Raw genomic sequence first — 25,392 nt, forward strand, 5'->3', positions numbered from 1 at the left:
TCTGTGTAAAACATCCAAATAAAATTGAAAGTTTGACCCAGAATACTCGACTTTTCTTTTAAGAATCAGAACGAGAAAAAGGATAGAAAAATATCTGTTGATACATTCCTTTAGGGGAAAGACTCATAATTTTGTCCAGTTTCTTATTTTGGATACTTTGAGGATAAAATTGGACAGTAAAAATAAATTGATTAAAATCATGTATTTTTATTCCAATTTTTGATGAATAATGAATTCTATCTAAATATTTGTTCTTTTTGGAAGATTTTAACACTAAATACGTTAAATTTTGAATATGATTTGAGTTGAATTGCTTTGTTGAAAATTCAGTGTGAGCACTTGCTTACGAGAAATATGACAGAACTTCGTGTTTACTTCAGTCTTATTTAGCTGTGGAGAAGTACTAACAATGTTTGTTTGCCTTTTTTAAGTGATATTATTAAATATTCATTGAATATTGTGTTGATTCACATTAATGGTGATTTGTACATTTGACATGAAGTGAGATTTGCCTTGTGAATTACGTTTTTCGTGTGAAAAATGGGCAATCTTCTAAGAGGTTCACCAGTGAGGTGATAATCATTATTTTGGACAGGTGTTTTTCTCTCGAAATTTCGTGAAGTTTCAGCTTCTGTGATGATTAGGTTGGACAAATGCCTGGAGAAACAAAGGAGCATCATATCTACGAAAGAGATGTAGTGAGAAATGCCTTGAAAGGCTCCCGGAAAGGTCAAGGAATTCGCTAATCCGCACGTACTTGGAGTACCGAAGTCAACTCACTTTAATGAATGATATGGAAAGTTTCCGGGCTTCTTGTGACATTCTACGTTTCCCTTACATGAACAGGAAGAGGACTTGGTAAGATTGGTTCATGAAATCAAGACCAATGGGCATCCTGTTGAGGCGGATTAGCTGTCCAAATTTACAGTCAAGTTGTCCAAATTAATAACCAAGTTGCCCAAAATAAGAGTCAAATTTACGTCTACATATCAATTCATTTTTAAACGTATTAAAACTAATTTTATTAAAAACAAAGACAATAAACCCTTGCCAAGTTTCTAAAAAACCCTTCTGAAAAGAGAGTAACAAAAAAAGTCAATTAGTATTGAAAATATCGCACTTCAAACATGGAACATCGATGCTTATAAGCATACTGTCCAAAATTATGAGCCCTTACCCTATTTGTTTTCTTAAATTGGATAATTTTAAAATTATGAGAATTTTTGTTTAAATCTACAGAAGGGATCCGAAGTATAAGAAATTTTCTTCTAAATCCTTTAAAAGTGCTCTCAGTAGTACTTTTCCTGCTTTGAAAGTTAAAGGTTTCAAGCTTCGCACACACTCTGGCTTCGAGAACTTGATATTTTGTCATTTTCCTTTAAAAAATCTGACCTAATAGAATATGGGAAAAACATTAAGCATTCTAAGCTAGGTGTGTCAAGCTTGAAAAGCTTGCCCCTATACCTTTAGAAATCTCCTTGATCCTACGTTTTTTCTCTTTATTTAATCCACAAAAGCCTTTGCGTGCTTTAAGATTTTATTATTTAACTAAAATATTTTGTTTTTGATCTTATTTTCTAGGCTTTATATATTGATCCTGAATTTTTACTAGGTTCCAGATCCTTTTACTTAATGTATGATAATTTAACTTCGATTTTTAATAGGTTTTTGTGCCGGATTTCGTATAATAAGAAACGATTTAAAGATTTACTTTACTTGGTTGAATATTCCCAGTACGTTTTGTTTTATTGTTTTGCTTCTAGGATCCTGTTCCTAGTTGTAAAACAAAAAAGAAAAACTTCCGCAAGTTTCAAATCTAGAACTGAGTTTCCAAATTCCCTCAGACTTTTCTAATCAAACAGAATTTTCAAAGGACGTACAGATCTCCTAAATTTGTACTACTGACGTAGGAGATTCTAGGTTCCATTCCTACTTACTTGTAATAAGCCAGCTGCAGAGCCAGTTGTATGTAGCAATCAGGACTAACTTGGCAAGCTTTAATAAAGGACTTGCCGTAGGTCTGATACCGGTAGACGTAGAAGTCCAGATCTTCAATTCGTTGATCGAAAGACTTAGCTGCAATTATCAAACGGCGTTGCATAGGTGGCCTTATGACCCATTCCAAGCGTTCGGGAGGTGGCAAATGCTGCTGTCCAACTCCCTCCTCGACATTTCCCATGTCATCAATGGCTTTCAAAATACCCTCTAGAAGCAAAACTACGGCTATCCCTTCGGAAGTAGAGTGTTCGTAACACAGGCCCCAGGTTCCGTCGTTGCAAACGATAATCTGCATTGTCTTGTCGAACCACCTATTCCCACTGTTGTATTCACTTCCGCCTCCATGGATCATCTCATGTTCCATGTTAGTCTCATCCCTACCAGCAGCGTGGTGTCCAATTGTAGGATCTCCGTTTCCAGCCCGTGCGTTGAAGGAGGGTGGTAGGGATTCGTCCAAACAAAGTAGGATCAGAGCTTGTTCAACAAGTTCGATATTTCTGGCATTTTGCTCATCTTGGAGTAGGGCTTCCCGATCGTGGGCCCATTCAGTGCGAGCCTGTGCTGTTAGGAGGCCTACAGGTGGTGGGGTAGCTGGTAAACAGGGGGCATCGCTTAGGACGTAGAGTAGTTGCGAAGCTATCTCATCTTCCGTAAGCTGACCACGATCACTTGCTCGAATCGGGACGCAGTACATTTGGTTGCGACATGCTACGATAACATGTTGGTCCGTCCGCTTTTCAGGCAGGTACTGGCTATCGCGCGGGTCTCCTGGACGACGACAAGAACCTAGAAGCCGGTGGTATTGAGCCATACAAAGAGGTTGACCTTTTTCCCGAGATGCTGCACGTTCGATGGGGAGATTGCCGCTGAAAGAATAGGGCAGTTATTGTAGGGCTTGTACTAAGGGTAATAGGCAGGTTCCTAACCTATCCAGCATATCCTTGTGTTTCATAATGCCATCTATAAGTCTCGCTGAGAACCGAGCAACATCGTGGACGGTTGTAAATTTACGTGGTGGCAGAACCATCCCTGGATTGGAATTAATTGGTAGAGCAAGTCGCACGTCCATGTACATGTCGTTGAGCCAGTAGTCGTAGGCCTTTTGAGACACAATAAAATGTATTAGGTCATTGGTATTTATAAAGATGTGTACACCATTCTAATCGATCAATGTTGGCCCATCAGAGATTGTCCAATAGATTTGGGAGTGTGATTGAAGGAGTGCGCTAATTATCGCATGTTACACAGTTGACCTCGTGATAGGACATTCTTCTCCGCTGCAAATATCGCGCTTATCAATTTTCTTTTAATGGCATGCGGAAAATCGATGCATTTCGAGGGGATTGATTGTGAAATGTCACGTGAAAATTTCACCAATCTCATAGTAGTTGTACCCTAAAGTCGAAGCCAGTGGATAAAAGGATATGGAGTCGTATTTGATGAGGAGAGTATACAAGAGCAAGTACACAATGGAAGAGCAAATGCCAATATCAAGAGGCATCCTGGTAGACGCATTCAAACCCGGTCTTGAATTGCAGAGGACCAGCTACTGAGTCAATATTTATTCAGAAACACACGCATACCCCACACTCCGGGCTTTTTGAGAGGAATGAAAAATTAATGAGATTAAACTAGGGGTTGCTCACTATGCTTTAAAATTTACAACAATCTCCAGGCAAGTTTGCTTGAATTCTTTTGAATCCCGGCTTTTGTGGTCAGAGGGGAAAGTTGACCTTGTATCATGAACTCCAAATTTTGGGGAGCACTTCAGTAGGGGAATTCTGTAACAGTATGACAATGTCATATGACAAATTTTAAAATTTTTATAGGGCAAATTCAGAAGAATCAATCAAAAATCTGTCTCATATCAGTTACCAAAAGCTTCATAGAGCTACTTGCAATGGCTATTCAATTCTCACTTTTGTGGTTGTACTACTCTCAAATTTATCATAAAAATTTGTCATATGACATTGTCATAGTGTTACAGAATTCCCCTCCAGGGCAGTAGCGTACCTAACGGCGTTATCACACTTACACATTAAAATTTTAATGTGACTCACATTAATTGCAGCCTGTGAGCTTCCAAATATGTTATTTGTGTCTTTAAGTCACTTAATATTTGGGGTTTTTCCATTTATTGATAAAGAAGTGGACTTGGCCTGCAAAAGTAAGTTTAAATTTACCTAAAGCATAAATATTTTTTCACATTAAAAAATTAAAGAGAAAATCGCATTAATTTTCCGCATTAATGCTATAAATCAATTTATATCAAATTTTGCGGGCCAAGTCTACCTTTTTTATCAACAAATAGAACAAATTTTGAATATAAAATGATTCAAACACACAAATTAGACATTTGGACTCTCACCAGCGACAATTAATGTGAATCATATTAAAATTTTAATGTACAAGTGTGATAACACAGTAAGGGGGTGCGGGACGGGCGGCCCGCCCAGGGCGCGAGGCTTCAGGGGCGCCGATATTCCTGTTTTTTTTTAGTCAACTGAACCCTGACCCTTTATTCTTGCCATGTTGAAGTAAAAAATATTTTAGTAAAATAGACTCCGAGTCTTTCTGGAGGTGCTTCTCTAGTTCTTAAAATGCGTTTTGCCCTTATCTATCAAAATTTTGCGTGGAAGTCAAGAAAAAGCCTTTTTTAATCCCCTTACTTTCTGGGGCGTCCAACTGTTCTAAAGGCTTTCTTGGTGTCCATAAAAGTCTCAAAATACATTTTGCCCTTATATTTTCGCATGATTTCATGTTTAAATAAAAAGGGACACTTTAAATTCCTTCAGGTGCTTTTTGAGGTCACCTAATTTCTTGCAGAGCTTTCTTAGCGTTCCTCTTGCTCCCAAAACGCATTTTGTCTCTATTATTCTTTCAAGATTTCGAGTTGAAATTAAAAAAAAATACTTTAAAATATTAAATTAAAATTGTGCTCAACGCTCAGATTGTGCATAAAACTCGTACTTCCCAGGTATTGTGAATAAAATCTGCATAGCTGAAGCATAAAACGGTTTATATTGTGCTGAAAACGCGCACAACTGTTAAACATAAAACGATTAAGATTAAGAAAACTGTTAAAAATTTAGATTCAATGAGCTATTCAGGACTTATGCTCAATTTTAACCATTTTATTCTTCAGCTGTGCCCATTGTACCAGTTTTGACAATTACCATCTGTTTAATGAAGTCCAACTGCTGTGCATGTTTTCAGCACAATCTTAACCATTTCATGCATAAGCTGTGCATGTTTTCAAAACAATCTTAATCAAAATACCACTCTTCAAAATTTTGATTTTTTACTGTTTATCAACATTGAGCACTACATTTCTTGCAAAAGGAGAGCTTCTACTTTTGCGTTTAACTTTTAATAAAAACAACTAAAATTTCACTGCATTTTCAAAATTAAATGAAATCTGTTAAACTCAAAATTGAAAGTTAATTTTTTCAGAGAATGATACTGATAAACAGTGAAAAAAAATCAAAATTTTTAAGAGTGGGGTTTTTCAGAAAACTATTTCCCATTTTTTATGCTATATCGACCGCTCAGAATAAGCAACGAACAACTCGCAGTAAGCAAATTTACAGGAGACCGATTCGAAGCTGACATTTTCCATACATAGGGGGAACTGGGGCAGTAGTAATCTGGGGTAGTTGTAAACACTGTGATTTTTTTCATTAATTTTAAGACTCCAGAGGATAAAACCCATAAGCATTCATAGATACCATGGGGATGTATGTCCACAGATAAATTGGTCAATAAAATCCTAATATACTTTAAAAATAAAAATAATTTTCCTGAAAATGTTGATATTTCGATTATTTTGATCATTTGGATTTCCACCTGGAAATTAAAAATTGTGTAAAATAATCGAAATGTAGCAATACCAGTTCTTTCCTACATCTTTTAGGATTATATTAATGCATTTACTAGAGAAATTGAGATTCTCATTATTTCAAAAGAATTAATAATTGGTCAGAAAACAGCATTTGGGGTAGATGTAATCAGGCAATTTCAATTTCACAAAATGAGTAGGTAAAAGAGCGGGAAATTGACCTTCATGCGAAATATCTATAATTCATAGATTACGAAAAAAATTGGTGGCGCTGTGTTCAATAAAAAGTCACATGATGTCAAAATATGGGGAAAATCCATTGAAAAATGTCTTTGATATGCATGCTTTTAGTTTTTTTGCTATTTTAATTATTCTTTGTAAAAAGTGTCGTGATTTTTTGAAAAATATACAGTCTTTATATATCTCTTAAGTAATTAAAATAATCGAAAGTGGTGCAAAGTTAATTTCAAGGGTGGGAAAAAAGGTGTTTACTTCCTCCCCAGAAAGTGGTTACTTCTACCCCAGGTATTTTGTGAAAAGAGAAAAATGCACAGGGACACAAATTTTATTTTTATGGAAAACTCAATTGTTTTCCAGCATCCGCATTACCCTCGACGAATTGCCTATACCCAAGGGTAAAACATGAGCTAAGAAATATTTTCCAAAAAATCACGGTGTCCTTGGAAAATCACCTCAAATTCGCATCTATCGAAAATGGTTACATGTGCCCCAGTCTCCCCTAATAAAGGATTTTATAACTTTGAAAATAATTATCTTATCTTTCAAGTATGTTCATAGGGATGGTACAGGGTATAAAGAAGCATCCAAAAAGCGAATAAAACGATTTTTTTTTTGTAAAAAATCGAGTCATACAAGCCACAAGGCCTAGGAAAAAGTTGAAGACGGGAACAAATAATATAGGTTAAATATGTGTTTTTGATGAGGCTTGTGCTTTCGGGGTATGACCTTCCACCCACCCCCCACACCACGCTCGAACAATTTTTACCGTGGTAAGGGCGCCTTCGCATACAATTGCACCCCCCGCATAAGTGTCTAGATACGCCACTGCTCCAGGGTACTTGTATCATACTTGGAAAATTTAGTAAAAACCGATTTTTCTACGGTCCGCTCGGTGAATAGGTTTTGAGCTTGGTTTTGAGAGAGAACGGTTACGGATCTTGGTTTACGGTTTTAGAGCAAAGGTCATATGCCAAACCCCTTCTTTTCAAAAGCTATCTTCTATCCTCAAATTGGTTCATTAGGATGTTAAACATCGAAAGGTTGGACTTCTACTTTAGGACTTACAATATCCAATCCTAATATTCAATCCTTGTTACGATTCTCACAGGACCCTTAGCATCCTTTAGTAACTTGGCGAAGTCTTCGATGCTTTAATATTTTAACACTAGAATTTAAGGATCCAAATTCATTCCTTTAACTTGATCCTTTATCCTCTAAATCAGAGGTGTGCAAGAACCGTTGAAACCGAATAAACGTCAAATGAAACATGTACGTCAATGGTCAAAACGCTACTATAACAAAGTCATTTTGACGTTAATTCGGTTTCAACGGTTTTTGCACACCTCTGCTCTAAATCGGATTTGACCGTTTTTAAGCTCGGTTTTCAGTTCGGATGGTTCGAACCGAATTTGAATCCGGAGCATTTCGGATTTCAGAGACGCCGAGAATGTTCTAAAAAATTCTCAGTCGCAAGAAGCTTATCAAGCTTATCACTCATTTATAAACTCTTTGAAAGCGTAAGAACCTCAGCCAGGTGGGACAAGCATTGTGATGGATCATTAGTTTAGTGTAATGTATCACTCACAATAAGAAGTGTGATAAATCGTAGTGAATAACATGTCCAAGTGAATTGAGTACATATATGTCAGGGTTTCGCGGTATAAAAGCCCATGGGGTCTCCAAAGAACAGTTCAAAGGAGTGTAGGTGGTGAAAGAATCAACATGAGAGGTAAGAGTGAATTTAAAGTGGTGAAATTGGTGCTAAAACTTCCAAATTTGCAGTTATAATTGCCGTTGTGGCGATCTGTGCCTTGCTGCTTGATACCCAAGCAGCTCCTGTTGCACCAGAGAAGCCTAGGTGTACGAAACAAAATGTCGGGATCCTTTACCCAGACTGTGCGGACAATACGCTGTACTACTTGTGCACAGCAGAGGAGCAGTATGTCCATGTAGGCTGTAGGGATTCCTTCTGGTTCAGCTTCGATGAACAGAGATGTGTGGAGCAGGGTGAGTGGACTAAGTCTGCTATTTGCAGACACCACCCTGAGACCCAGGTGGCTCCTGAACAGGGACTGCCTCATCAATGGCCTCAGCCCCACCCAGAGACCGGTTGGCCTCATCAGCCGCCTCAGCAGTTGCCGGAGCACCCTCATCAACCGTGGCCTCAACCACCCCAGCAATGGCCTGAGCCACCACAGCAGTGGCCTGAGCCCCATCCACCCCAGCATCCGGAACAGCCCTGGCCTCAGCCACCTCAACATCCAGACTTTCCCATAACCTGGCCGGAAGACGAGGCTCAGCACCTTCCTGAATTCCCTTGTGAAGTACCCGTCCAGGACTGTCCCTGCCCCCCTGAGCCCCAGTGTCCCTGCCCCCCAGAACCACAATGCCCACCATGCAATAACGACGAGGGTGTTCATCTGCCAGAAGATCCTTGCAACCCACCCCAGCCTCCACACTTCCCACCAATTGAGCATCCCCACGAGCCCTTTCCACCCCACCCTGTTCCACCCATCGAGGAGTGGCCACAGCCACAACCTCAACCACCAATTGCCGAGGTGCCACCAGATTTTGCCCCACCACCAATCACGGACCACCCTATTGACAATCCCTGCTTCTGCCCGTGATTCCATATCTATGCGGTATATTCGCGAAGTATAGGTGTTAGGTGAAAAAAATAATAATAGAGAACGGACATCGGGGACACCACCCAAATATAAATGCTGTGTGAGGATATGTATGTGTTAAATAAAGATTTCTTACCCAATTTGCCTCTTCCTCTCTCTTGTCGATGAGATACTGCTGCAGGATCGGACCCAGACCAGTAGGGGCTGTGAATTGCTTCACAATCCCTTTCACGCGTTCATGATGCTGTGACGTGAGAATTGGCTCCAGCAGACGCAAGTACTCGGTCATGGTCTGCTCTAGAGGTGGTACAGGTACTTTTGGTAGTTCCTGGCAAGCAAAATTATAAATAAAATTCACTATAGAGAAATTCTCAAGGCTACAAATGCTTTTATAATTATTAAAATTCACATAGACCACCGAAGTCAGGAAACTCAACAAAATTTCTTGATAATTTCTTTCTCAAGACTACCAAGTGGCAAACTTACTGCTTATGCAACATGAAATTAAATTTTCCCGCATATTTCCTCAATCTCTTGTGCATTCACAATTGCCTTTCCGCATCGTTGAGAATGTCCCGGGAGGAAGGTATATTCTTTCATCTTGACAGAGTGATAGAAAGTTATTGTGGAGAGTCTGGAGGGTTTTCGTGTTTCTATTAGGGGTGGAAAAGTGGATTTTTCGAGCAAAGTTTTCCTGGGAAATGTAGTTTCTTGTCTAATTTTCCATAAACTTTAATGGGATCCTTGAGCTCAGTAAACTTTAATAGTGCTTCAGAACATAGTTTGGACAGTACTACGTGCATTCGGAATAAATCTTTTTGAGGAAAAACAACTATATAAAAGATAACAGCATTAAAATAGATTATCAAGCTAACTTCCTCTTCTTTGTTTATTAATTCAGCAAAAAATTTCCCAAAAAATTTTACTTAAACTAAGTTTAAATTTGGAGATAAATTTATTTTCCATCATATCAAATTATGAACAAATAGTTCATTTAGCAATATTGTCTTTGATTCGGGTTTTTAAGTTAATTGCCCTTGAATCCCCCTATGGATACGGCTGTGATTCGAATAACTGTAACTTGTCTTTTTTCTGACTGAGATACATATTATCAGTTTCAGCGACGAAATTAATTTTTATTACTTAAAAAATCGTTTTAATTGCGTTAAGTTTCTCATTATGTAAAAGTCAATAAAAGGGCAAAAGCCGCGAAAGCTTCCTAATTGTTTCTTTTTTAAAGTAATTGATTTGGGCATTGAATAAACGAGCAGTAAAAAGTCAAATTTGGTCAGCAAAATAGACCATATTTTATTTTTCACTGATCAATTTTTATTTTTTACTGACCACTTTTTTTTGCTGGCCAATTTTGATTTTCTACTGATCAAATTTTATTTTTTACTGACCAATTTGTATTTTCTACTGCTCGTTTTTAATTTTTTACTGACCAATTTGTATTTTTTACAGACCACTTTTCATTTTTTACTGACCACTTTTAATTTTTTACTGTTCGCTTTTAATTTTTTTACTGACCGATTTTTATTTTTTACTGACCACTTTTAATTTTTTACTGACCAATTTTTATTTTTTACCGCTCGTTTTTAAATTTTACTGACCGATTTTTATTTTTTGCTGACCACTTTTAATTTATTACTGACCTCTTTTAATTTTTGCTGACCACTTTTTATTTTTTACTGCCCATTTTTAATTTTTTACTGCTTTTTTAAATTATTTTTGCTGCTCATTTTTATTTTTTCCTGATCAATTCGAAATTTTTACTGACAAAATTTTACTTTTAACTGACAAAATTGAAATTTTTTGCTGATTATTTCGAATTATTTGCTGATCAAATTTGATTTTCTGCTGACCAGTTTTGACTTTTTACTGACCATTTGTTTTTTGCCATTGATTTGAAATCCAGTCTTGTTACTTGTGCAATTTCTCCGAGTGTCCTTTTAACCGATTCCGGCCAAATTTCCAAAGATACAAAATCTGGAAAGATCGAAATCCCAAATAGGTTAAAACCCGAAAGCCAAAATTTCGAAAGCCGAAATCTCCAAAGCTAAAAACCCGAGAGCTAAAATTCTGAAAACCAAGATTCTGAAAGCCAAAATCCCGAAAGTCAGGATCCCGAAAACTAAAATCCCGAAACACAAAATCTCAAAAACCGAAATTCCAAAAGCGAAAATTCCGAAAGCTAAAATCCTGAAAACCAAGATTCTGAATGCCAATATCCCGAAAGTGAAAATCCTGATAGCCAAATTCTCGAAAGCCAAAATCCCGAAAGCCACCTAAAGCCAAAATTCAGAATTGGTAAAATCCCGAAAGGTATGAAATTATACGGAGGATAATGTGTAGAATAATTTCAAAAAAAAACAAGAAAAATCTCTTTCCGCCTGATAAACTTGGGTGGAATCATGAAAATAGTCATGAGATCATGACACTTTTAAGACTTTGGTTGTTTCAGGATTTTGATGTTCGGTATGAAGTTCGAAATTTAGGCTTTCGAGATTTTGACATTCAAGTTTTTGACCCTTTTGGGACTTTGGCTTTCGGGATTTTAACCTGGAGCCCTTTTAACGTACCTTGTATTGTTTTTAATTTTTAAATTTTTTTTTGTTTTTAAATGATTTTTTCTGCCTTTCCATTCAAACAGGCTTTAGATACTTGTGAATTTTAGTATGTTGTAGATTAATTCAAGACCTTTCTTATGATATAAAATTTGTCAAAATCGGTTAAGCTATACAAGAGATATCATAGAAAAAGTATACTTTGAAGAAAAACTGCAATGATGTCATCCTGATTTTATGGCTCATATCGATTGCTATATTTGACTTGAGTAAAAATCTACAGCAATACAAGTCCATCAGTTGAGTTTAAATTAATTTTATCTGCTAAATCGGAAAGAAAATTGAAATTCAGTTTCAAATTTCTTCCCCTTTGCATTCAACCGTAAACTAAAACACCTGACAAATTCCCAAGGAAAGATGCTAAACCCATCCTATACGTTCTCTAAATAATTTTCTAGACCTTGCCATAACAATTTTCATGCTTTTAGACAATAGATGAATATTTTTGCATTTATTTTTCACTAAAAATCTGTTTAATTTAACAACTACACGACACCGCATGCAAAGTTTCTCCGTGGGAATAAACCCTTCTCGGTTCGATGGTGATAGTAATTAAATCAAGATCGTTACATTAAATTGGTGAGGGAGTGGCTTCATGAGGAAAATTGGACTGTCTTGGAGATGGGTAAATTTTCCTCATTTGGTGATTACAGCCCAGCAAAAACTTGTGATAAATTGCTCAAGAAGCTAATGAAGTATCTTTTTTGCCTGGCCTCGGTATATTGCTTCGTGGGAGGGTAATGTCATATTTCGTGGCATTTTTCATTGTCCAGAACCCTGCATGGGAAATTCTCCAAGGGTGGTTGCAATTAAAATGTCATCTATCAAGTTTTTCATTTCTTTCCTTTCATTCCAATTGAAGAAAAAAAATGCACTTCCTTCGGTATATTGCAGAATGGGGTGTAGTTTTTCCTATGAAAAGGACGTACCTCTTTCATGTTGAGTATTATTAAATGATTTTATGCTCAGTATGGGAAATTTTCTATTGCTTTTTGGGCTAGCAAAAAGAGTCTATTCAGCTCACAAATACAACAAACAGAAGGAAAATTCAATGGAGGTGCCTCATATCGATCGCTCACCTCGCTTCAGGCTCACCTTCGTCGAGTCCCCCTCTGTGCCCTTTGACCTCCCCTTGAGCGACGCGACGCAAGTCAGCTGGCGGATTTTTCCCTCTGCAGGGTGATCCTTTTACCTCCTCAGAGGGTTGATGGAAAAAAAAACAACTTCCTGGCCACCTTTTTCTTGTTCGTCTGCAAAGCCAATTAGGGAGATTTGTGCCAGAAAGATGCGCTTACTTCTGACCAAATATTGGCATTTCCCATTTGAGGGATTTTCTCACTTGTCCATAGACAAATATTGGGTGAATTCCTCATTTTCTCGGCGAGGAATTTTCACCATTATCTTTCGCATACAATTCAACAATGAATCTCATCAATTGACCGAGAGATTTAAAGGGAAATCTCACTGGATGACGATATTTGCTCACATTTGATTTGCAAATTTCATCTCCCGGACGACTACCAGGGAATAGAGGGGTCTTTTGTATAGTGCCCCAGTTTGTTCACAATTTTTACACTACGAAAAATTAGTCTGTGTTAACGTATCTACACATTGAGAACAATTTTTTCGAAATAGATTTTTTGAAGGAAATCGTCAAAAAAGCAATTTTTGAAGAAAATTGCTCCCAATATGTAGAGAGAGGCCTTTACAATAATAAAGATTATAGTATACTAAGAATTATTCCTAAAAATACAAGATAATATAAGGAAATTAATTTTTATAACTTAATGCATTAAAAAAAAAACTTTCAAGTAGTGGTTTCCTTTTAGTACAGGTGTGTACTAAACTAATTCGTGGCAAATTTACGATTTTAAGTTACTAATTCCAAAATAACCATTATAGTCACCTTAAGAAGCAATTTTGATGAAAAATATTAATTTTCTACATAAAAAATGAGACACTTAATCATTTAGCACATGAACGTACTAAAACGTAGTGAACGGCAAAGACCTACCCTGTCTCTTGCAATTTTATTTTACACGACGTTTTGGGAAACTATATCCCCTTTATTAGGTCTACAAAATATTAATTAATTAAATAATTGAAAGGGAGACAACAGGTTTTTCCGTTCACAACTTGGTATACCCCATTGGACCGTACTTCGATGTACTAAAATCTTTCGTAACACAAAAATACATTTGTTTTAAAAGTATATTAAGGCACATTTACATCATTGCTTTATACCAGTCCAAGAAACATTAAATTCTTAACTTGACTTAAACATTTGTACGAATTTAATGCTAGTACACAATTGTACTAAAAATTTGCGTAAGACAAATTTACAAATTCCACGTTAAATAATTGAAGAGAAATCAATTAAAAATGAATAAAAACAGCAGTTTTTAGAGATATTGGTCAGGACTATTGGTCAGACAATATATAGCATTGAATTAGTACACAACTGTACTAAAAAATTGCGTAGGACAAATTTAGAATTTCCGCGTCAATTATTTGAAGAGAAATCAATTAAAAATGAATAAAAAGCAGAATAGAAAGCAGTTTCAAGAGATATTGGTCAGCACTATTGAATTGAATGTTAGTACACAATTGTACTAAAAATTTGCGTAGATAATTTTACAATTTCTGCGTTAATTATGTGAAGACAAATCAATTAAAGATGAATAAGAAAATCAGTTTCAAGAGATATTGGTCAGTACTATTGCATTGAATGTTAGTACACAACTGTACTAAAAATTTGCATAAGACAATTTTATAGTTTCCGCGTCAATTATTTGAAGACAAATCAATTAAAAATGAATGAGAAAACCAGTTACAAAGAAAATTGGTCAGTACAATTTAATTGAATGTTAGTACACAATTGTACTAAAAATTTGCATAAGGCAATTTTACAATTTCCGCGTTAATTATGTGAAGACAAATCAATTAAAGATGAATAAGAAAAGCAGTTTCTAGAGATATTGGTCAGCACTATTGAATTGAATGTTAGTACACAATTGTACTAAAACTTTACGTAAGTAAAACGTAAAAATTTACAATTTCCGCGTTAATTACTTGAAGACAAATAAATTAAAAATTAATAAGAAAAGCAGTTTAAAAAGATATTGATCAGCACTATTGACTTGAATGTTAGTACACAATTGTACTAAAAATTTGCGTAAGACAAATTTACAAATTCCACGTTAAATAATTGAAGAGAAATCAATTAAAAATGAATAAAAACAGCAGTTTTTAGAGATATTGGTCAGGACTATTGGTCAGACAATATATAGCATTGAATTAGTACACAACTGTACTAAAAAATTGCGTAGGACAAATTTAGAATTTCCGCGTCAATTATTTGAAGAGAAATCAATTAAAAATGAATAAAAAGCAGAATAGAAAGCAGTTTCAAGAGATATTGGTCAGCACTATTGAATTGAATGTTAGTACACAATTGTACTAAAAATTTGCGTAGATAATTTTACAATTTCTGCGTTAATTATGTGAAGACAAATCAATTAAAGATGAATAAGAAAATCAGTTTCAAGAGATATTGGTCAGTACTATTGCATTGAATGTTAGTACACAACTGTACTAAAAATTTGCATAAGACAATTTTATAGTTTCCGCGTCAATTATTTGAAGACAAATCAATTAAAAATGAATGAGAAAACCAGTTACAAAGAAAATTGGTCAGTACAATTTAATTGAATGTTAGTACACAATTGTACTAAAAATTTGCATAAGGCAATTTTACAATTTCCGCGTTAATTATGTGAAGACAAATCAATTAAAGATGAATAAGAAAAGCAGTTTCTAGAGATATTGGTCAGCACTATTGAATTGAATGTTAGTACACAATTGTACTAAAACTTTACGTAAGTAAAACGTAAAAATTTACAATTTCCGCGTTAATTACTTGAAGACAAATAAATTAAAAATTAATAAGAAAAGCAGTTTAAAAAGATATTGATCAGCACTATTGACTTGAATGTTAGTACACAATTGTACTAAAAATTTGCGTAAGATAATTTTACAATTTCCGTGTTAATTATTTGAAGACAAATCAATTAAAAATTAATAAGAAAAGCAGTTTGAAGAGTTATTGGTCAGCACAATTTAATTGAATTGAATGTTAGTACACAATTGTACTAAAACTTTCCGTAAGACAAATTTACAATTTCCGTGTTAATTATTTGAAGACAAATCAATTAAAAATTAGTAAGAAAAGAAATTTCAAGAGATATTAGTCAAGATTAATTAGTTAGCACTGTTAGCACTATTCGTTTAGTACATAAATATACTAAATAATAGATTAACAAAAAAAAATATTATTTTAATGTTTGGAAACTTTTAGTTCAGTTTTTTCAATTGCTTGGTGTACAATTGTCGGGAACAATTTCGGACTAAGCTGGATTTTACTAAATCGAAAGTACTAAATTGATTCGTAAGAAGATATTTTTAGTACTCTTCATAATATTGTGTAGTATTCCCATTTTGTTTTTATCTCTCACACATTCCTTATATTCAGAAGAAAAAGAGAAGAATTGAAATATTTCTCACCAAAAATTTATACTTGTACTAAATTTCAGTACTAAATTTCAAAAATCTACCAATTAAATATTGTGTTAATTATTTTGAAAAATTCTCTGCAACAAAATATTTCTTAATGAATTGGATTTTTTTCAATTACTCCTTTGCGTTTGCACAGGAAAAATCGTAATTTAAAAAAAGAGCCAAGACACACACCATAAAATTTTCTCTGCGATGAAGTGATAATTTTTTCTCTTCTTATAAAAGGTTTATCTCGATTGAAGACTAAGAGTTGCTACCAAAAGTGTAAGGGAACCTGCATTTTTTTAATGAAGAAACCTTTCAACTTCACATCTCGTTTTTACGCTCGTAAGTTTTATGTCTCGGCTAATTTATTTTCGGTTTTGAAGATCAATGTTCTTGCGAGCACTAAATTAACTTAAATAAAGAGAATAAACAGAATGAAGATGAATCTTTCAGAATTTTCCTGATTGCCCCACTGAAGAAGGCAAATGAATAATTTGCATTTATAAAAATTGCCCTATAAAATCATGATTCATTGCACAATTGCTCAGAGTGTAAAAACATCCTTCAAACACTTGAAATTCTTTCTCGGCTTTTCTTCCAATTTCAGCCCACTTTCCCATCTTTCATTCAAATGACTTAAACTCCTGGGAGATAGAGTCTTGAGAATCAACGCCCTACTTTGCATTACAATGTCTTCTCACATAGAAAATGTTTCTATTTCTGAGGGCGTGCGTACTAAAGAGGGGCTCGTAAGTCCTACTAAATAATTCCTTTTGACTTACTTCGGGAAAGCCATGCTCGTCGGTAGCCTCCGTAGTAGACAACCACTTTTTCGGAAGGGACAGCAAAGAATCTCGCCATCCTGGAAAATAGAAAAAAGAAATAGCACAAATTGATTAAGGAAATTTCTATAAACGTAACTTTACAAAGTTGAGAGCTTAAATTTAGTTTGTTTAATGTGCGAAAGGGGTGGGATAGTGGTGTACAGACCACCCACTCAGCCTTGCTCCAGATCCATATGCTTAAATATTTTAGCAACTCAGCAATTTCTATGGAATCAAAAAGGGTAATAGTTCCTGAAAGCGTGTTGCAGTGGAACTCTAATGAAGACTTTAACTAAATGCAGAAAGCACCCTGAATTGATGTTGGAGAAGAAGAAACTTGTAATCCAGGAGGATTTAGCTTGTGGCTGAAACTTAATTGGAAATTACCTCATTGTCTATCGGGGCAAATTGGAAAAGATTTTAGCTTGTGGGTCACGTCGTTATAATAAAAACGGAGAACTTTCTGAGTAAATAACCTCATTTCTTGACCTTGTGAAAGTCCATTAAAATCTCAGCGAGAAATTTCAATTACCATGATTGTTTATTCCTAAATGGTCTTTTGAAGGCCATCCCTTTTTCTATTTTATGCATGAATCTCTTATAACATCACAGCTATTGTGATGATTCGGTTCAGGCAATTGCATTCGATGACTCAATCAGGCTCATTTTCACAGAACGTAGTAATGGTGCTATTCCAATGAAAAAGTGACCATGTTTTTTTAGGACATTACTGTTCTCAAGTAAAAGTAAAAGTAAAAGACCATGCCTGTTCCCATGTCTGTGATTTTGAAACTGGGGAGAGAATAACCTTACATCTTGTCAATCATGATAAAGAAAATATAGAAAATACTATGAAAGTGAAAACATTAAATTAATCTTGTCGATTTCCCAACCGACATTAATTGAAATAACATGTGTGAACAGTCATGGTCTTTTTAGTACTTGAGAACAGTAATGTGCTAAATAACATGCTCATTTTTTCATTGGAATAGCACCATAATTCGTCAATTCACTATACAGAAAAAATACTTCATATAATAGTTCGTAAATCTTTGTGAATTCTCACTGGGGATTCACAAAATGTTTGTAAATCGGATAAACTACTAAACGGTTTGTAAAAGTTTGTTATTCCACACAAACTTTTACGTACATGATCACTTGACTAGCATTTTTTTGTTTGTTTTACAAACATATTGTTCGTAAATGTTCGTAAACACATAGAAATGTTTGTAAAATTTTGTCATTTGTCCGTAAAGTTTTTCCAGTCAAACAAAGATCTTCGAACATATAATTATGATTTCCGAGCTAGGAAATCAGTATTTAGAAATAAAGAAGACGTCTCTTTTTTCGATGTCCACTTTATTTTTTCCTTTCTATTGATACATGATATTTTTATGATTGCTCTCCCTTCGATCTTCTTTGTCTTTTATCAGATATCTATTTTTAGAATTTTATGATCTTATGTTGATTTGAATTTCGCAAGATGTACATTCTAGTTCAAGGTAAAATAAGCATTGTGATTTTTTGTCAATTAAACATCAAAGAGTGATCCATATTAGCCGAAACTTTGAAAGATAAACAGTCTCAGACAAATTAATATAAACATTCCCACAGTCTTTTGTAGATGCTCGTCAAATAATCATGTAACGAAAATGTTTGTGAAAAAGAACAAACTTTTACAAACTTTTAAATGGGTAATACGATTTACGAAGATGTCGTAAGTCCCTGTTGGGAATTCACAAACATTTACGAACAATTTCACAAAATATTTTTCTCTTGTGTACTTAACTTTTACATTTTTGACCAGTCAAACTAAAACCGTTCCAAATTGATGTCAAAGTTGAAAATCCTCCGAGCCGTTATCAAGATATTTGTTTAAGCTGCTTGATTTTTGAAAAATGATTCTAATCCCCGTGAAAGCTTAGGAACAGATACCTAATACTATCGAATATATTCGATTTGAAGATCAGGGGTGGAATGATAACTTTTCGATACTATCGAATCGATAATATCGATAAATCTATATCTGCTAGATTAAGCAAATGGCGACTTTTTACGCATTGTTGGAATATTCATTGTGATATTCTTAAAAGAATGTGACCTTTGATAAATATCTACAATAGCTACAGAAAGTGCAGACATCGTTTAAATTTTTCACAATCGACAGTTGATACTATCGAAAATAAGTTATCATGTCACCCCAGAGATCTTGATGAATGGCTAGTTTCTCCTGCAATACAGTTCTTCTGTAATAGGACTGTTGAGTTTAGAGGAGTTAGAGGGAGAAAGCTCGTCCTAAGGAAGATTCTTCTAAGCCAATGGTACCAATCACTGTTCAGTTGAGGTGGTAATTCTGAGGGGTGCTATAACGGCGGTTAACCTCAAATTACGATATGGCTATAGTTCAGCTAGATGGGATTGTGAGTGCTCAATGAGATATTTCGAAGCTACCCCCTGGCAAGTGGCCTTCAACGTGGAAGCCAATTTCTTTCATTCACATACAAATGCGTATGGGATTTTTTCTGCACTCCTGATCGTTACACGATATATGTCACAATTGAGGTGTGCCTTGTACACAGGATTCTGTGCCGAAGGCATAATCGAATCAGCTCAATCTCCGGGAGGCTAGCGATAAAGGATGCTCCAGCATGTACTGGTATGGGGCCTGTAGCATTCGTGACACAATTCTTACATTTTGAAAATGAAAACAGGAACGGTTTTAAACGGATTTTGCTTGAAAAAAGCGTCCCAGCTTTGTGAAGTACTCGAGCTCACGAAATAAACAATTCAAATCTAACCAAATCGGTTGGAAAATGGGCCCTCCAAAGTGGTTGACCTATGACCTTCAATAATTCAAGAGGCCGAATTTTCCGGTCATAGGTATGTTTAGACGAAATGTTCGCCTGGACTACTTCTAAAACATGTCCGAAAATCATTGGAAAAACTTGGACCATTTTGAGAAAAACCAAAAAAACATGGTTTTGGATGAAAAAAGAAAAAAAACTTCTAGAGATATTGTTTTTTTTATTGGGGGCCATCGAAGACCAGAAGTCGATATCTTTTACCGTTTAAGCTTCAGGACCATGACAGGTTGAAAAAAAGGACGATTATATAACTGCTCTTTCTTTCAAAATTATGACAAATTTTAAAATCGAGTTTACTAGATATTTTATTTAAATCTTTTTTTGAAAATTTATTGAAAAGTTTTGTCTATCCGGACGTAGAGTGCTCTTGTAATTCTAGTTTCAGAAGAAATCTATACTGATTGATAGTTTACTTTCAATGGTCTGTTTTCCGTGAACCTATCGTAGTTTTCCGTCAACCTATCATAGTTTTCTTTAAACACTTTAAAAAACTTTTAAAGTGATTCATTTTTTAGGTACAATAGTGCTATTCCAATGAAAAATTGTAAAGAGAAAATCTTTCTCCTGAACTTTTTTTTTAGTACATTACTGTTCTCAAGTGCTTCTGCATTATCGAGTTTTCTTTTTGTTGCATTTTGTCTCGCCTGTTCTATGGTTTTAGAATACCGCGAGGACTTGGAAAAATAGTCGAAACAGGAACCAACACAAAGAAAGGTCGATAATGCAGAAGAACTTGAGAACAGTCATGTACTAAAAAATATTCAGATTTTCCCTTTTCATTTTTCATTGAAATTGCACTATTAGTCCAGTCCAAAAGATGTTTTATAGAACATCTTTTATTAGAATAGCAATATAATTCATTAGAATTCGGGTTTTTGTGCCGTTTTTCTAATAAGACCGGTCTCTTTGTAAGGCGCCCCCATTCTGTTACTTATTTATTAAAAATCGTTGTTCCAATTAGTTTTGTATAAGAGCACGGAATTACTCATATACGACACTTGTTGATAGAAGTGACGGGATCTTAGTTAATTTTCTAACAAAATGCAATTTCCAAATAAAAATCACAGTTCCCAAAACCTAAACCAAGCTTATCAAGTTCACCAATATATCTTTAATAAAAGAAAAGTTGTAATGTTGTGAAGGATGAAAAACCCAAAAGCACGTTCTTCATTAAAAAAAAACAATCCCCGGTAGAGCAGGAAAATAAGGGGCACCTGAAAACCACCCTTCGACATATTACATACACCCCCAAATCAAATTACATTACCGTCGCCGGTGAAATTTTGCAAAAAGCTGCAATCATCCCCTCAAACAATCCTCTCGCATTTCATCCGCCGTTGCCCTTTAATGTTGTCGGGTACTTTAAGGCTTTCTGTTGAATTACGAATTATCCTGGAGAGCTATATAACGTTGTTATATGCGTACGTGTAATAGAGAAAATGCTTTATACTTGACTCATGGACTACGCCCTAACCGAGGCAATTTTTTTTCTTGAGTACCTTCCCTGAGGACCATTCTATTCTCTGACCCTCCTTTGCTATACCCTCCCACCATCCTTGCTTGGTATCCTCAGGAGCATCAATCGTTAGATCGAAGCTGCAAATATAGACATTGATACACTCACTGAAGGTTTCCCGCAAGAAAAGTCCCTGACAAGACCTGATTAATTGTCAGGAGTGTTTTTAGGACACCCACATGTGAATCCCCAATTTTTCATGACACTGCTTCGATGCGAAATGAATATTTTACAATAAGAAGACGAGAGTTAAGTCTTATTTTGTGAGACGGCTTCTCAAGACTCTTTCATCATTTATGGTTTTCCTTTCGTAATTAATTCATGCAAAAGCTGAGTGTTTTCAAGCCACTTCACTAAACACGATTTAGGCTTCTTTATCTCATGAAAATTACAGTGGTTTGAGTTTTCACGTTAATGACTTCTTTGGGATAAGGTGTATTTTTGTGAAAATTTGTACGAAAATTGTGAACTTCAAGTGATTTCGTCGAATTTTTTAATTAAGAACTTGAATGAGAACAGTTGCCAGCGCCTCTTGCGGGAGAAAGCAGTGCCCTCATGCGGAGAGAACGATTGCCAATCTTAATAAATTGTCATAAATTTGCTTATTGTCATTTCAGTGGAAGGTTTTTATTCGTAATTGTAAAAGTAAAAGATATATCTTGAGAATCAGGGAGATAAACTCTTTCCCGCTGGGTCAGGTAGATCAGGGGTGTTTGTCCTTTCAGGAAGAGGAAATATTAATATTTTTTGCCAGAGCTTTCGGTGTTACAACGCGTTAGTGCAGTGGTTCAAAATTCATTGAATTTTAATTCTGTATTCAAATGAAAAAGAAAAGGAAAAATCTTTCTCCTGAACATTTTTTTAGTACATGACTGTTCTCAAGTGCTTCTGCATTATTGACTTTCCTTTGTGTACATTTCTGCCAAGGCTGTTTTTAACAGTCCTCAGCGTGTTTTAAAAATAAAACTAAACGCAACACAATTATATCTTTCTTCTGAACATTTTTTAGTACATGACTGTTCTCAAGTGTTTCTGCATTATTGACTTTTCTTTGTGTACATTTCTGCCAAGGCTGTTTTTAGTGTCATCAGCGTGTTTTAAAAATAAAACTAAGCGCAAAAAAAGTTAAATCTTTCTCCTGAACATTTTTAGTACATGACTGTTCTCAAGTGCATCTGCATTATTGACTTTTCTTTGTGTAGGTTTCTGCCAAGGCTATTTTTAACAGTCCTCAGCGTGTTTTAAAAATAAATCTAAGAGCAAACAAAATTAAATCTTTCTCCTGAACATTTTTAGTACATGACTGTTCTCAAGTGCATCTGCATTATTGACTTTTCTTTGTGTAGGTTTCTGCCAAGGCTATTTTTAACAGTCCTCAGCGTGTTTTAAAAATAAATCTAAGAGCAAACAAAATTAAATCTTTCTCCTGAACATTTTTTAGTACATGACTGTTCTCAAATGCTTCTGCATTATTTACTTTTCTTTGTGTAGGTTTCTGTCAAGGCTATTTTTAGTGTCCTCAGCGTGTTTTAAAAATAAAACCAAGCGCAAACAAAATTAAATCTTTCTCCTGGACATTTTTAGTACATGACTGTTCGCAAGTGCATCTGCATTATTGACTTTTATTTGTGTAGATTTCTGTCAAGGCTGTTTTTAGTATCCTCAGCGTGTTTTGAAAATAAAACTAAGCGCAAACAAAATTAAATCTCTCGCCTGAACATTTTTTAGTACATGACTGTTCTCAAGTGCTTCTGCATTATTGACTTTCCTTTGTGTACATTTCTGCCAAGGCTGTTTTTAACAGTCCTCAGCGTGTTTTAAAAATAAAACTAAACGCAACACAATTATATCTTTCTTCTGAACATTTTTTAGTACATGACTGTTCTCAAGTGTTTCTGCATTATTGACTTTTCTTTGTGTACATTTCTGCCAAGGCTGTTTTTAGTGTCATCAGCGTGTTTTAAAAATAAAACTAAGCGCAAAAAAAGTTAAATCTTTCTCCTGAACATTTTTAGTACATGACTGTTCTCAAGTGCATCTGCATTATTGACTTTTCTTTGTGTAGGTTTCTGCCAAGGCTATTTTTAACAGTCCTCAGCGTGTTTTAAAAATAAATCTAAGAGCAAACAAAATTAAATCTTTCTCCTGAACATTTTTTAGTACATGACTGTTCTCAAATGCTTCTGCATTATTTACTTTTCTTTGTGTAGGTTTCTGTCAAGGCTATTTTTAGTGTCCTCAGCGTGTTTTAAAAATAAAACCAAGCGCAAACAAAATTAAATCTTTCTCCTGGACATTTTTAGTACATGACTGTTCGCAAGTGCATCTGCATTATTGACTTTTATTTGTGTAGATTTCTGTCAAGGCTGTTTTTAGTATCCTCAGCGTGTTTTGAAAATAAAACTAAGCGCAAACAAAATTAAATCTCTCGCCTGAACATTTTTTAGTACATGACTGTTCTCAAGTGCTTCTGCATTATTGACTTTCCTTTGTGTACATTTCTGCCAAGGCTGTTTTTAACAGTCCTCAGCGTGTTTTAAAAATAAAACTAAACGCAACACAATTATATCTTTCTTCTGAACATTTTTTAGTACATGACTGTTCTCAAGTGTTTCTGCATTATTGACTTTTCTTTGTGTACATTTCTGCCAAGGCTGTTTTTAGTGTCATCAGCGTGTTTTAAAAATAAAACTAAGCGCAAAAAAAGTTAAATCTTTCTCCTGAACATTTTTAGTACATGACTGTTCTCAAGTGCATCTGCATTATTGACTTTTCTTTGTGTAGGTTTCTGCCAAGGCTATTTTTAACAGTCCTCAGCGTGTTTTAAAAATAAATCTAAGAGCAAACAAAATTAAATCTTTCTCCTGAACATTTTTTAGTACATGACTGTTCTCAAATGCTTCTGCATTATTTACTTTTCTTTGTGTAGGTTTCTGTCAAGGCTATTTTTAGTGTCCTCAGCGTGTTTTAAAAATAAAACCAAGCGCAAACAAAATTAAATCTTTCTCCTGGACATTTTTAGTACATGACTGTTCGCAAGTGCATCTGCATTATTGACTTTTATTTGTGTAGATTTCTGTCAAGGCTGTTTTTAGTATCCTCAGCGTGTTTTGAAAATAAAACTAAGCGCAAACAAAATTAAATCTCTCGCCTGAACATTTTTTAGTACATGACTGTTCTCAAGTGCTTCTGCATTATTGACTTTTCTTTATGTAGGTTTCTGTCAAGGCTGTTTTTAGTGTCCCTAGCGTGTTTTAAAAATAAAACTAAGCGCAAACAAAATTAAATCTTTCTCCTGAACGTTTTTTAGTACATGACTGTTCTCAAGTGCTTCTGCATTATTGAATTTTCTTTGTGTAGGTTTCTGCCAAGGCTGTTTTTAGTGTCCCTAGCGTGTTTTAAAAATAAAACTAAGCGCAAACAAAATTAAATCTTTCTCCTGAACTTTTAGTACATGACTGTTCTGAAGTGCTTCTGCATTATTGACTTTCCTCTGTGTACATTTCTGTCAAGGCTATTTTTAGTGTCCTCAGCGTGTTTTAAAAATAAAACTAAGCGCAACAAAATTAAATCTTTCTCCTGAACATTTTTTAGTACATGACTGTTCTCAAGTGCTTCTGTATTATTGAATTTTCTTTGTGTAGGTTTCTGCCAAGGCTGTTTTTAGTGTACTAAGCGTGTTTTAAAAATAAAACTAAGTTCCTGTATCGATTGTTTTCAACATTCCTCATCATGTTCGAAAGACACCTAGCAGTCATGGCAGATACCAACAGAAAAAAAGTCCATTAAGTAGTAGTAATTGACAATAGTCATGTACTAATGAAATTTTCGCGAGAAAAATTTCTCCTTTTCATGTTTTTTTAGCACTTTACTGTTCTAAGATGTTACTGCATTATCAATTTTTCTTTATATTGGTTCCTGTCACGACTGTTTAGTGCTTTTAGAACACGACGATAACTGGGGAAAGCAGTCGAGTTAGGAACCAACGTAAACAAAAGTCGATAATGCAGAAGCACTTGAGAACAGTAAACTACTAAAAAAAAGACATGTAAATTCTCCACTGGAATAGCACCATTATTGATATTTTAACATTTAAAATAGCAGTTTATTTTCCAAATCAGCAATTCTCATACCTGAACAATGACCACAAAAACTATCAAACAAACTCTTATGAGCAATATATTTTTCTACTGAAATTTTATTGCTTTTGTATTTATTCCCTGTGATGACAATTTAAAATTGGATGTTTTATTGAAAGAGGAAGACAGACAGCTCCTTGTAGTAAGGAGTGAATCCCA

At 35.0% G+C, this 25,392-nt stretch overlaps 2 protein-coding genes across 2 annotated transcripts in view; one reads left to right on the forward strand and one right to left on the reverse strand.

Moving 5' to 3' along the window:
* LOC129799289 (choline O-acetyltransferase) overlaps positions 1-25,392 on the reverse strand; it is a 110,313-nt gene that overhangs the window by 12,276 nt on the left and 72,645 nt on the right. The window contains exons 4-7 of the mRNA XM_055843032.1: positions 16,673-16,752; positions 8,840-9,031; positions 2,925-3,097; positions 1,938-2,864 (exon numbers count right to left, since the gene is read on the reverse strand). Coding sequence (XP_055699007.1) covers positions 1,938-2,864; positions 2,925-3,097; positions 8,840-9,031; positions 16,673-16,752 — 1,372 coding nt within the window. The remainder of the gene's footprint in view (positions 1-1,937; positions 2,865-2,924; positions 3,098-8,839; positions 9,032-16,672; positions 16,753-25,392) is intronic.
* On the forward strand, positions 7,771-8,843 carry LOC129798740 (uncharacterized). Its single transcript, XM_055842053.1, has 2 exons — positions 7,771-7,805; positions 7,859-8,843. The coding sequence occupies exons 1-2, from the start codon at positions 7,799-7,801 to the stop codon at positions 8,701-8,703; spliced, it is 852 nt and encodes a 283-aa protein (XP_055698028.1). The 5' UTR covers positions 7,771-7,798; the 3' UTR covers positions 8,704-8,843.

This window comes from Phlebotomus papatasi, chromosome 1, assembly GCF_024763615.1.
Source record: "Phlebotomus papatasi isolate M1 chromosome 1, Ppap_2.1, whole genome shotgun sequence".
Lineage (NCBI taxonomy): Eukaryota > Metazoa > Arthropoda > Insecta > Diptera > Psychodidae > Phlebotomus > Phlebotomus papatasi.